General features: G+C 38.1%; 1 protein-coding gene across 1 annotated transcript in view; it reads left to right on the top strand.

Moving 5' to 3' along the window:
* Positions 1-8,533, top strand: part of LOC136877360 (propionyl-CoA carboxylase beta chain, mitochondrial) — a 200,226-nt gene extending 191,693 nt beyond the window's left edge. The window contains exon 10 of the mRNA XM_067151334.2: positions 2,959-8,533. Within this exon, the coding sequence (XP_067007435.2) occupies positions 2,959-3,080 (122 nt within the window). The 3' untranslated portion in view covers positions 3,081-8,533. The remainder of the gene's footprint in view (positions 1-2,958) is intronic.
* The last annotated feature ends 4,857 nt before the right edge of the window (positions 8,534-13,390 follow it).

Genomic DNA, 13,390 nt, shown 5'->3' with positions numbered 1-13,390 from the left:
GTTCAAATCCTGGTCACTCCATGTGAGATTTGTGCTGGACAAAGCAGGGACAGAACAAGTTTTTCTCTGGGTACTCCTGTTTTCCCTGTCATATATCATTCCAGCAACACACTCCAATATAATTTCATTTCATCTGTCATTCATTACTCATTGCCCCAGAGGAGTGCGACAGGCTTCGGCAGCAGGCATAATTCCTGTCCTTGCCGCTAGATGGTGGCTTCATTCATTCCATTCCTGACCCGATCAAATGACTGGAAACAGGCTGTGGATTTTATCCTTATGTCCTCTCTGCTTTCTTGTCTTTCCTATCATACTTCTTACAAATTGCATTTCACCGGGCGAGTTAGGCGTGCAGCTGTGAGCTTGCATCCGGGAGATAGCAGGTTCGAACCGCACTGCTGGCAGCCCTGGAGATGGTTTTCCGTGGTTTCCCATTTTCACACCAGGCAAATGCTGCAGCTGTACTTTTTTTTTTTTTTTTTTGCTAGTTGCTTTACGTCGCACTGGCACAGATAGGTCTTATGGCGATGATGGGATAGGAAAGGCCTAGGAGTTGGAAGGAAGTGACCATGGCCTTAATTAAGGTACAGCCCCAGCATTTGCCTGGTGTGAAAATGGGAAACCACGGAAAACCATCTTCGGGGCTGCCGACGGTGGGATTCGAACCCACTATCTCCCGGGTGTAAGTACCTTAATTAAGGCCATGGCTGCTTCCTTCCCATTCCTAGGCCTTTCCTATCCTATCATCGCCATAAGACCTATCTATGTCGGTGCAACGTAAAACAAGTAGCAAAAAAAAATTGCATTTCACTGGCCTGGATTTTATTCTCTTGTCTTTTTTTCATTAGCATCCAGGTCTCTGCTGCTTATATCAGTATTGGACAGTAGTACATCATATACATTTCCTCTTCCCACTTCATTTTTACTTCCTTCGTCCACACCCGATTTCTCACACTCTTATAGAATGCATTTTCGTGTTGAATCCCTTTGCTGATCTCTATGTCCAGCCCTGCATGCTGCATCAGTTCGCTTCCCAATACTGAAGCTCTCCATGTTTTGTTCCTTAATTTTTATAATTCCTTTCTCCTCTCCATTGTCATACTCTTTTCCATGCTGGTTATCATCCCATAATTTTCAATAATCTCATTCAAGGTGTAAAGTTACCATCGTACTTCCTCTCTGTTTGCTCCCTGCACCACAATATAATCTGCAAACAGCTTTACTTTCAGCTCCCTGTCCCTATATTTAACCTTTGTCTCTTTCACAATTTCATCCATATCCATTATGAATAACTGTGGTAACAGCACACTTCCTGGTCCACATACTACTAAAAATGGTTGAATAGAAATGCTGGATTAGTTATTTTTGTATTTTATGTCATATCAACTGTGGATGCTGCAGCTTTTTTCTTAGCGAGGATGAGAACTTGTATCGTTAAATAATTTACTTTTGTTATACCATTCACAATAGATTTACATTACGAAATAACTTTTAAAGATGTTCTAATTTGCTGAATTACCTTGTGTGTACTGTATATAAGCTCACCAGACAAAAAATTAGTCACCCTAGTGCGCACGCCCAGATGGATCATTAAGCCTGTGCAGATGGCGCAGTGAAAGAGTCCCATGCTCAACCTCACATGCACTGCCACTATGTGAGCATAAGGCAGTAGCAATCAGTGAGATATTGATGTTTCAAGTGGACAGTGTACGTCAACATGGGTAGATGTAAGGATGTTGCAGAGTGGCAAAAAGGGGGCAATTATGGCCATGCCCATGGCTGTACAATGTGTGAAGTTGCTGGATTTGTTAGTGTTTTACAGTGGACTGTTCAACATGTCTACAAGCAGTGGTGTACTAAACGTGGTCACGAAAAATGATGTCAGAATTGTTGTCGGTAAAAAGATCCTGACTGAGAGGGACCAGAGATGCGTTTCACAGCTTGTGAATCAGAATTGCTTCCAAACCCGACAGGAATTGTTGCAGTCAGTGAATGAAGGTCCATCGCAACCTGTTAACGAGATAATATTGCAATAGGAACTGCATGCAATGAACCTTGCCATTGCTCACACAGGCACATAAAGCTGCATCTTCAATGGGCTAGAAATCATCGAACATGGACAGTAGCTCTCTGGTAGAACATAACGTGGTCTCACAAATCACGTTTTTGCCTGTATTCCAAAGACGCACTTCATGGGTGCACCGAAGGTCAAATGAACCTTTCATCCTGGATGTGTACATGGTCAGGTTCAAACCGGAGGACGGTCTGTGAGATTATCGGGGTGTTTTTCATATCACGAAATACGACGCTCACTGAGGTGACCACTAACATGAACCAGCATGTTTATTTAAACTTTCTGAATGATCAGGTGTTGCCTTTCAGTCAACATCTGCATGATGAGTATGCTGTTGATACTCCGATTTTTCAAGATGGCAACAGCAAAGTTCATCGGGCTGGACACACATGTAACTGGTTTTATGAACAATCCCCCACCCGATTACATCTCAGTTGGCCTGCAAAATCACCTGACTTGAACCCCATTGAAAATCTGTGGGGCATTTTGAAACAGCAGGTAAAACACCAACATCAGTATCCCCACAATTTGGCAGAATTGCGTGATCGAATCCTCAGCGAGTGGCTTAACCTGGATGCGATGTACCTGCACAAGCTTGTGGACTTGCTTCCTAACCAAATCCAGGCAATTATCAAGTTCAGAGGTGGAGTTACATGGTATTAAACGATGTTTGTAATGATTTCTCCAGGGGTAACTAATTTTTTGTCCAGTGAGCTTATGTATTTCCATCAATTTATTGCTGTTTTGACTATTTAGATTTCTCTGTATCATTTTCTGTACATGTTAAAATATAATCATTTCCTTTTGTGTGTTTATGCAGATGACTGTGTTGCTTATTAATTTCAACAAGTCTTTGTATAATTAACATATATTTAATTCTTTAGGCTTTGTTGATGACATCATTGAGCCAAGAACAACACGCTGGAGGATTTGCCAAGATCTGGATCTTCTAGCTTCCAAGAGCTTAACCAATCCCCCCAAGAAGCATGGTAATATACCTCTTTGAAAGAAGAATTACATACATTTCATTGTCATTTTCAATAGTTTGACCCAGATAAAAAATTTTGTTTGTAGGCAGTCATGCTATTTAGTAGCATTTCAACAATGTACAAAATTAATTATCATATTAAAGTACAATTTGTGCGAAGAAGGTATTCAAATGCAGGTGAAACTAGATATTGTATATTGTAGCTATGGAGACGTCAGGAGAACTTTGCATGACAAGGCTGTAAATTAACTCTGCAGACTTGTTACATCTCATTCCAGTGTTTAAATAAAATGAGCAATATCATTATTAGCTAGCCTCATGGTGAAGGAGTGTCATGTCTGTTTCTTACCTGAAGGCCTGGTTTGATTACCGACCAGTACAGGGATTTTATTACTCAACTAATGGCTGAAATAGGGTTCACAGATCCTTTTGACCAACTGAGGAGCTATCTGACATGCGAGGCAGCAGACACAGTCATGAAAGCTAAACAGGATGATTGACGATGTCATAGAGTTGATCGTATGGCACTCCAGTACTTACAGGCCATCTGACTAGATAACAGTCATATTGGCAGTCCAGATCCCTCAATGGGCTATATGTGCCACTAATCATTAATGAAGAGCAACATGAACAATAAAGCCATAATTGGGACAAATGATCGTTCATTCTTGTCATATTTACTTACCAAAAACATTTTTTAATTAAATTTTAGATATTCTGCAAGAAAACTTATCTAGTAGCTATTTTTAAAAAAGTAAAACAGCTTTTTGAACGATTTTGTGCAAAACATTCAGAATTTGAGTGATGGTTTTTTATTAACAAGAATGTCTAGTATTTCACATTCTGACACTCGTGACTTTAATCAAGTCCTAAGATGTAACACATGTGATAATTATTTTCCCATACTTCTACAGGGTACACTTTCAGGTAATTTTATTCACTGATATTCTACAAGGGAGTACATTTTAAGACTTCATAGCAAAGTACCGAGGCACAGGAGCGCAGAGAAGTGGTGACAGCGAGCACAGTGCCTGCAATGGCAAGCGGATGCAGTCATCTCAAAGAAGTGGCATGATTACGCCTGTAGAAACTAAATGGAACTAAACTCACCAGCTATATATGTGCACAGGATAAATAGATAAATAAATCAAACCAATCAACTAGTAAATGAAACTGAACTCATCTTACAGAAGATGTTGAAAGTGATCTCCCTGAGCTGCAATGCAAGCTTCACATCTTGTAATAAGATTTTGAAACAGACCTTGGCAGTTCATGGACACTGATGAAACGCACAGTGTTCCTGATTTTGATTTTTAATTCTTCTGCAGTTCAAGGATTATTCCTGTAAACTTTTCCTTTGAGATTTCCCCATAGACAATAGTCTTAGATACTTAAATCAGGCGAAGGAGGGAGCCATAAGCTTTTTCTGATTTTCTGATAAGCTGATCATCTATTGAACACTTTCTGCAACCGTTGCAAAGAGCTACGTGCTGTACGGTCCATTGAACCATCCTTCTGGAAATAGCCATACCTTTTTCTTCTTCAGTCAGTTCAGTAAAAATTGGTTCGAGAACTTTGTGAATATAATGGTCGGAAGTAATTTTGTCCTGAAAAAAATAGTGGATCAACAATTTGTTGGGTGCTAATAGTGCACCATATACCCACTTTCACTTAGAGCAGAGGTCTCGGTTGTAAAATGTGCGGGTTCTCTGTATCCCAGATCCTGTTGTTCTGTGAATTGACATATCCACGCAAATGAAACCATGTTTCGTCACTCGTAAAAAGAAAGTTCGGATCTACAATGCTACCATGGACACTATTCATTGGCCAATTGCAAAATCTTATTCTTGTAATGAAATCTGTAGTCTGTATGTTATGGACTGAATGAGTCTAGTAAGATCGTAAACATAATAATTTTGTTGCATTACGTGCTGATGAATGTGAACCAATTTCCTGAGCTACTCTCCGAAACGACTTATGAGGACTGACTTGCAGTCTTGTCTGTATATCTTCTAACCCCTATTGTGTGAGAGCTGTTCGTCTTTGCTGTTTTTTCTTGTTAGTACTACGCCACTTGTGAACGAGTTGATGCACGAAAGGGAACGTCTACGGAATTTTTGAAGGTACCTTCTAATTGGTTTCTTCTTCTTGTGTGCAAATAACACTCAATATTCTCTGTGCTGTAGTGTACTTAACCATTGCGATAATAATCTTGCACACGCCTTAAAAGTCCAGTCGTTGCTAGCGAACTGAGTAACAGAGCTAATCATCCTGATGCCTCAGCTGTCAACACTTCTTATCATGCCAGGCTTGACACAAGCCATATGGCACTAGCTTGGGGATTCCCATGTTCTGTGAACAGAAGTGGGAAGTCTTGAACTATACTCCCTGTGTTTTTGAATGTTAGTTATTTTGACAAATGTAATATATAGAATACTATTTCTTCTCTTGTTTTCTTGTGTACAGTTATTATGTTTCATGAAGTCTTCATATACTTAAACCATAATTGCTGTAGAAATACCAGTAAACAATAATATATTACATAAACAAATATATATGTTAACTTAGACAAAAAGTGCACTTACTGTATGTATTGTATTAACTTCTGTCCTAATGGTTTTAAGGAAGCATTCCAACTGATAAATTGATCAGTTTAAACAATAATTGTGTTTTTTAAATATTTGTCACGGTCATGGACACCTGCACAGTGGGGGTGGGGGAGAGGCCTGAATTCTAAAATTGTTGATATATGATTGTTTAATGTTATACCAGATTATTTCATAAATTGAAGTTACTTATGCCGCTGAAGTAATATTTGTTTATTTACATTCAAAAATAAATTATTGTAATGATGTCATACACTAGACCACCGATGGAAACAAAATTCCAATTTGCCATATGATTATGCCTAGTGTTGGGTATGTTTCCATAACATTTATCACAAGTGGTGACTACTTACGTTTGCTACCCCTTTTACCTTAGTCTTTTGACTTTGGCAGGAAGTGGTGGTGTTTTTGTTTTGAAGAAGTCAAACTAAGTAACCATCCTCTTCAAAGAAATTAAGTGGAAAAGAAATTTAAAATTAAACAAAACTATTTATTCAACAAAGAAATTTGAAAATCAGTTAAAAAGACAAAAATTATTGTATTAAGCCAAAAACGTCACAAACGTATAAAAAAGAAATGTAGGTTCCCTGAGTAACAGAACACTTGAAATTGACATACCCTTGATTAATCCACACTTACACATAACCTGTTGACGATTAATCACAGAAGAGGAAAAGCAAACTTGTATAATCAAAAACTCTGAAGTAGAAACAAAATGTCCATCCATTCTTGCCATCAAATAGTCATTGGTTTCAGAGGAGCAAAATGCTGCATTTAACGAAGCAAGGAAGAAATGAAACTAAATACAGTATGAGGGGGATATCATCATCATCATCTAGCGACATGTAGGTAATGAAACGGAAGAAATTGATTTCTTCTCTATAGCAAATAGTTGATTCGGAAGAGCGTTATTTTGCCCACCCCCAGGAAAATCTCCTGCGGGCACCCCATTGTGCCCTTCCCCAGGAAAAACTCCTGCAGGTGTCCATGTAATGGCTGTGTTATAATATCTTAATTGTATGGGTTCCTGTTGTATTGTTTTTCTTTGTGACCAAATAGAATATCCATTTCATTTGATATATTCATTCATATGCCAGTGATTTGTGCCATAATAGTTTTTGTGCAGATTTTTGTAGAGAAGGCTGAGAGATTGTATTGTGAGCTTCTTAATAGTACATATTCATCTGAGGAAACAATCTCATCAGTAATTTTATGTAGTTAGAACTTGTTTTTGTATTGTTTTTTGTATAATAATATTATTATTACTTGAACTGTCAATCATGCAGTATAGAGGACATGAAAAATATACGATATTTAAAGTTGGGCTGTTTAGTTTCTCTTAGCTTTCTGTGCCACCCTTGTAAGATTCATTAAAAAAAAAAGAGACAAGGAAAAGAGCAATTGATATAATAGAATACAGGGTGATCGGAAACAACGTGAAGCGGGTATATGAATGTTAGAGGTTTGGTCATGGTGATAAATAATTTTAAAAAATAATTCAATGTCTCGTGCCATTGTGACTTTATCAGCTGCTAATGTTAGCCAATCAGATCGCTTCATGAGCAATTTAAAATGGGCTAAGCAAGGCGGTGTTGCTAAATCTGCACGTGGCTTAAGACTGACTTTAGAGCTATGCCGAGAAATCAAACGCAAACACAGCGTGCGTTTCAGGCAGTATCATTGTAGCGTACTTGCTGTGGCGAGATCCTGTCAGTTGGAAGGTCTATATTCATATCCTTCCCCTGGCGAAGTTGTTTCTTCAAATGGTGCTCTCAAGTTGATCTTAAACCACGTGTAGATTTAGCAACACCACCTTGTAAAGCCCATTTGAAATCGCCCGCGAAGTGTTCTGATTGACTAACTTCAGCAGCTGATAAAATGACAATAGAGTGAGATATCAGATTATTTTTTTCGAATTATGTATCAACATGGCCAACCCTCTGACGCTCATATATCCGGGTCGCGTTGTTTCCGACCACCCCGTATAAGATTGTATGAGCCTGTAGTTATGTGTACTGAATTGTTTCAAATTACACAACACACTCCATTTCAGAATTTAAGAAATAGCGGCATACAAAGTCTATGTAATTATAAACTGCAAAAATGCAAGAGCAAACAGGAAGATATTGATATGTTTTAATTATTTTTATATACGGCTCTGACTGAAAGTTCATTTCTCAGATATGGAAAGGAGTGAGAAAGGTAAGCATTTGCTCTCTCTCTTGAAGTAACTCGGATTGTTGTTTTGCTAAATCTACTGGAGTTTGACCAGCTCAGATTTTTTATTTTCATCAAAAGTTCAAAGTACACATTTTATGCTTTTGACTTCCATTGATGTAGTCTTGTTCAATATTGGTACCATGTTTTGTATTTTGTAATTTTTCTTCTTGGGAAACAAGCATTTGATCTGTACTAAAAATGTTGAAAGACTAATGGCTTTGAATCAAATCAAGAGCATTCAGAACCACAGGCTGATCTGCTCTTCTAGTTTCTCTTCTGAATCAGATTATAATTTGATACTAGAAATCTGTCATTCTCTATTTGAATTCAGAATTCTCCATAATCAGAATGAAGAATAAAATTTATAAATTTCTATTGATTAGTTTTAAGATAGATTCCATGACTGATATGAAGTGCCATAAATGTTGAGATAGTTTATAGGCTGAAATGTTTATTTAGATATTATATAGCATTTGGAGATTATTTTTATATTGTATATTCAGAAATAATATTTTATATCAATTTTTATGAATGTTGTGTGTAGATTTATTTTTCATTGAATTTTGTTATTATTGTTATGGTTTGTACATCCAAAAATATCTATGAAATGTTAAGGAGAATAAATGAATGTTTTAAATGTTATCTTTTAATCACATCATTGATTGTTTCTTATTTCTGGGTGTATATTTTTTCCCTAACATTTTTTTCCATGCCAAAAATCATTGTTAGTATGATAGTAAGTTCAAAGTTGGGCTTATGGATTTATACTATTTACCTTCATGATTTGTGTGAACTGGTCTTTACAATGCCTCAAGAGAGTTCCTCAGGGTTTTGTGCCAATGACGACTTATGTAGGCTCCTATAATATTACTAGGCCTATGTGTTTTCTCAAGAACTATGAGTTTGGTTACGTTGTCTGTCCTCACCTGATGTTCATGATGGATCTTGGTCTCTGCTGATGGAAGCGTTCAAGTTTTTCTCAGTCTTTTACGAATGAAGTCTAGCCAAGCTGAAGAGAATTCCATTAAAGCTATACCTCTACTTAATGATTTACAACTCTGATTAGTAAAAAATTTCAATAACCAGCCTGAGGTGTACTGGTATATAATTCTGAAGATTTATGTATTATTTGCTATTGGCTTTACTTTCCACTGACTGAAGACAGGTTTAACGGTGACATTAGGATAGGAGAGAGCTAGGACTGGAATGGGAGGAAGTGATGTTTGTTTTAAGATTAAATTAATATGGCTGATAATGCCCAATAAAAGAAGGGCGAAACATGTCCCCATAATATTTAGATTTTCAATGTTTAATTAACCACATAATGTGGTACTAATTGTATTGAATAGGTGGGGTAATATATATACTCCTTTTGTAAACTAAATAAGACATACCACTTAGTCGAGCAGCTCATCTCCTTTCTCCCAAGCCTTCCCAGCCCAAAATTTTGCAACATTTTTGTAACGCTACTCTTTTGTCGAAAATCACCCAGAACAAATCGAGCTGCTTTTCTTTGGATTTTTTCCAGTTCTAGAATCAAGTAATCCTGGTGAGGGTCCCATACACTGGAACCATACTCTAGTTGGGGTCTTACCAAAGACTTATATGCCCTCTCGTTTACATCTTTACTACAACCCCTAAATACCCTCATAACCATGTACAGAGATCTGTACCCTTTATTTACAATCCCATGTATGTGATTACCCCAATGAAGATCTTTCTTTATATTAACACCTAGATACAATGATCCCCAAAAGGAACTTTCACCCCTTCAACAGCGTAATTAAAACTGAGAGGACTTTTCCTATTTGTGAAACACACGACCTGACTTTTAACCTTGTTTATCATCATACCATTGCCTACTGTCCATCTCACAACATTAGCCTACTGAGGTCATTTTGCAGTTTCTCACAATCTGTAACTTATTTATTACTCTATACAGAATAACATCATCGGCAAAAAGCCTTATGATATAGATGTTGATTCCCGTAGGGAATCTGAAATACTTGTTCCGAATGAGTAAATTTATAATACCAATATAAATGATCCGTTATTGGACATTATAAATTTTCCAGCTAACTCATTCCTGGTTGCCAGCGTTTCGCCCCCGTGTGCTAGGCTGGGCTCATCAGTTGGTACCTAGCACACCTACCAAGACGCTGACTAGTGCATATCGTGGAGGGCACTGCGTAGGCTAATTGTAGCCACCGGCAGTGCCAATGCACTATGAGAAACTTTGTCTCATTACCAAAAATTGATGCCTGCTTGGCTATCAGATGATATAGATGTTGATTCCCGTAGGGAATCTGAAATACTTGTTCCGAATGAGTAAATTTATAATACCAATATAAATGATCCGTTATTGGACATTATAAATTTTCCAGCTAACTCATTCCTGGTTGCCAGCGTTTCGCCCCCGTGTGCTAGGCTGGGCTCATCAGTTGGTACCTAGCACACCTACCAAGACGCTGACTAGTGCATATCGTGGAGGCCACTGCGTAGGCTAATTGTAGCCACCGGCAATGCCAATGCACTATGAGAAACTTTGTCTCATTACCAAAAATTGATGCCTGCTTGGCTATCAGATGATATAGATGTTGATTCCCGTAGGGAATCTGAAATACTTGTTCCGAATGAGTAAATTTATAATACCAATATAAATGATCCGTTATTGGACATTATAAATTTTCCAGCTAACTCATTCCTGGTTGCCAGCGTTTCGTCCCCGTGTGCTAGGCTGGGCTCATCAGTTGGTACCTAGCACACCTACCAAGACGCTGACTAGTGCATATCGTGGAGGGCACTGCGTAGGCTAATTGTAGCCACCGGCAGTGCCAATGCACTATGAGAAACTTTGTCTCATTACCAAAAATTGATGCCTGCTTGGCTATCAGATGATATACATGTTGATTCCCGTAGGGAATCTGAAATACTTGTTCCGAATGAGTAAATTTATAATACCAATATAAATGATCCGTTATTGGACACGGGGGCGAAACGCTGGCAACCAGGAATGAGTTAGCTGGAAAATTTATAATGTCCAATAACGGATCATTTATATTGGTATTATAAATTTACTCATTCGGAACAAGTATTTCAGATTCCCTACGGGAATCAACATCTATATCATCTGATAGCCAAGCAGGCATCAATTTTTGGTAATGAGACAAAGTTTCTCATAGTGCATTGGCATTGCCGGTGGCTACAATTAGCCTACGCAGTGGCCTCCACGATATGCACTAGTCAGCGTCTTGGTAGGTGTGCTAGGTACCAACTGATGAGCCCAGCCTAGCACACGGGGGCGAAACGCTGGCAACCAGGAATGAGTTAGCTGGAAAATTTATAATGTCCAATAACGGATCATTTATATTGGTATTATAAATTTACTCATTCGGAACAAGTATTTCAGATTCCCTACGGGAATCAACATCTATATCATCTGATAGCCAAGCAGGCATCAATTTTTGGTAATGAGACAAAGTTTCTCATAGTGCATTGGCATTGCCGGTGGCTACAATTAGCCTACGCAGTGGCCTCCACGATATGCACTAGTCAGCGTCTTGGTAGGTGTGCTAGGTACCAACTGATGAGCCCAGCCTAGCACACGGGGGCGAAACGCTGGCAACCAGGAATGAGTTAGCTGGAAAATTTATAATGTCCAATAACGGATCATTTATATTGGTATTATAAATTTACTCATTCGGAACAAGTATTTCAGATTCCCTACGGGAATCAACATCTATATCATCTGATAGCCAAGCAGGCATCAATTTTTGGTAATGAGACAAAGTTTCTCATAGTGCATTGGCACTGCCGGTGGCTACAATTAGCCTACGCAGTGCCCTCCACGATATGCACTAGTCAGCGTCTTGGTAGGTGTGCTAGGTACCAACTGATGAGCCCAGCCTAGCACACGGGGGCGAAACGCTGGCAACCAGGAATGAGTTAGCTGGAAAATTTATAATGTCCAATAACGGATCATTTATATTGGTATTAAAAAGCCTTATCTCTGATTCCAATTCTTTACTCATATCATATATATATATATAAGAAAACATAAAGGTCCAATAATACTGCCTTAATTATTACAGGGTCAGATAAAGCTTTGCCTACTCTAATTCTCTGAGATCACTGAGCTTGATAGCTGCAGTCGCTTAAGTGCGGCCAGTATACAGTATTCGGTAGATAGTAGGTTCCAACCCGACTGTCGGCAGCCCCGAAGATGGTTTTTCGTGGTTTCCCATTTTCACACCAGGCAAATGCTGGGGCTGTACCTTAATTAAGACCATGGCCGCTTCCTTCCCACTCCTAGCCCTTCCTTGTTGACGCCATAAGACCTATCTGTGTCGGTGCGACGTAAGCAACTAACAAAAAAAAATAAAAAAAAATTCTCTGAGATCTGTTTTCTAGAAGTACAGCCACCCATTCAGCCACTCTTTTGTCTAGTCCAATTGCACTCATTTTTGCCAGTAGTCTCCCATGATCTATCGATTTTACATCCTGAATCCAAGATATCTTGCTGGAACTCTACAAGTTGAGCTTCAGTGGAATAACCTTTTTTAAACCTGAACTGCCTTCTGTTGAACCAGTTATTAATTTTGCAAGCATGTCTAATATAATCAGAAAGAATGCTTTCTCAAAGCTTACATGCAATGCATGTCAAACTAACTTGGCCTGTAATTTTCAGCTTTATGTCTGTCACCCTTTCCTTTATACACAGGGGCTACTATCGTTCGTTCATTTATTTCAGTTCATTCCATCTAGCCTGCAGGCTCATACATAGGAATTGTACAGGACATTCCATACTGGTGGGCACTTATATATCAAAATGTAAGTTTGTATGTATAAGATTATTAGTAAATGGTTGAGCATATAAACACAAACAGTATATGAAATATGTACATCATCAATATGAGGATTACAGAGAATTATTTCTGACTGTATTTACATTTGCATAACATAAAAATTGCAAAGGTACAGGAATAGATTACAGAGTATTTATATTTACATAACATGAAAGTTACAGGGGTACAAGAGTAGATTACAGAGTATTTTCATTTACATAACATAAGAGTTGCAGAAGTACAAGAATAGATTTCAGAGTATTTACAATTACATAACATAAGAGTTGCAGAGGTACAAGAATTGATTACAGAGTATTTACAGTACATACACATAACACAAGAGTTGCAGAGGTACAAGAATGGATTACAGAGTATTTACATTTACATAACATAGAAGTTGCAGAGGTACAAGAATAGATCCGGACAGTTTGCAAAATTGTTTGGAAGAATGATTTAAGTGACAACCGATATTTTGATTTAAACAGCACTGTAACTTTCACAAAAATAATGCTTGACTCTTTGTTTGAATTTTGCCAAAGTTGGTGCTGTTTTGACCTCCACAGGGATGTTATTAAATAACTGGATCGCAGACAACTTCAAGCTGTTTGTACCATATTTATAAGAACGAACATGGTATAAGGCAAAATCATTTGTGTGC

The sequence above is a fragment of the Anabrus simplex genome, chromosome 7 (genome assembly GCF_040414725.1).
Source record: "Anabrus simplex isolate iqAnaSimp1 chromosome 7, ASM4041472v1, whole genome shotgun sequence".
Lineage (NCBI taxonomy): Eukaryota > Metazoa > Arthropoda > Insecta > Orthoptera > Tettigoniidae > Anabrus > Anabrus simplex.
Note: the sequence above shows the minus strand (reverse complement) of the source record. Positions and strands in the feature narration are given on the sequence as shown.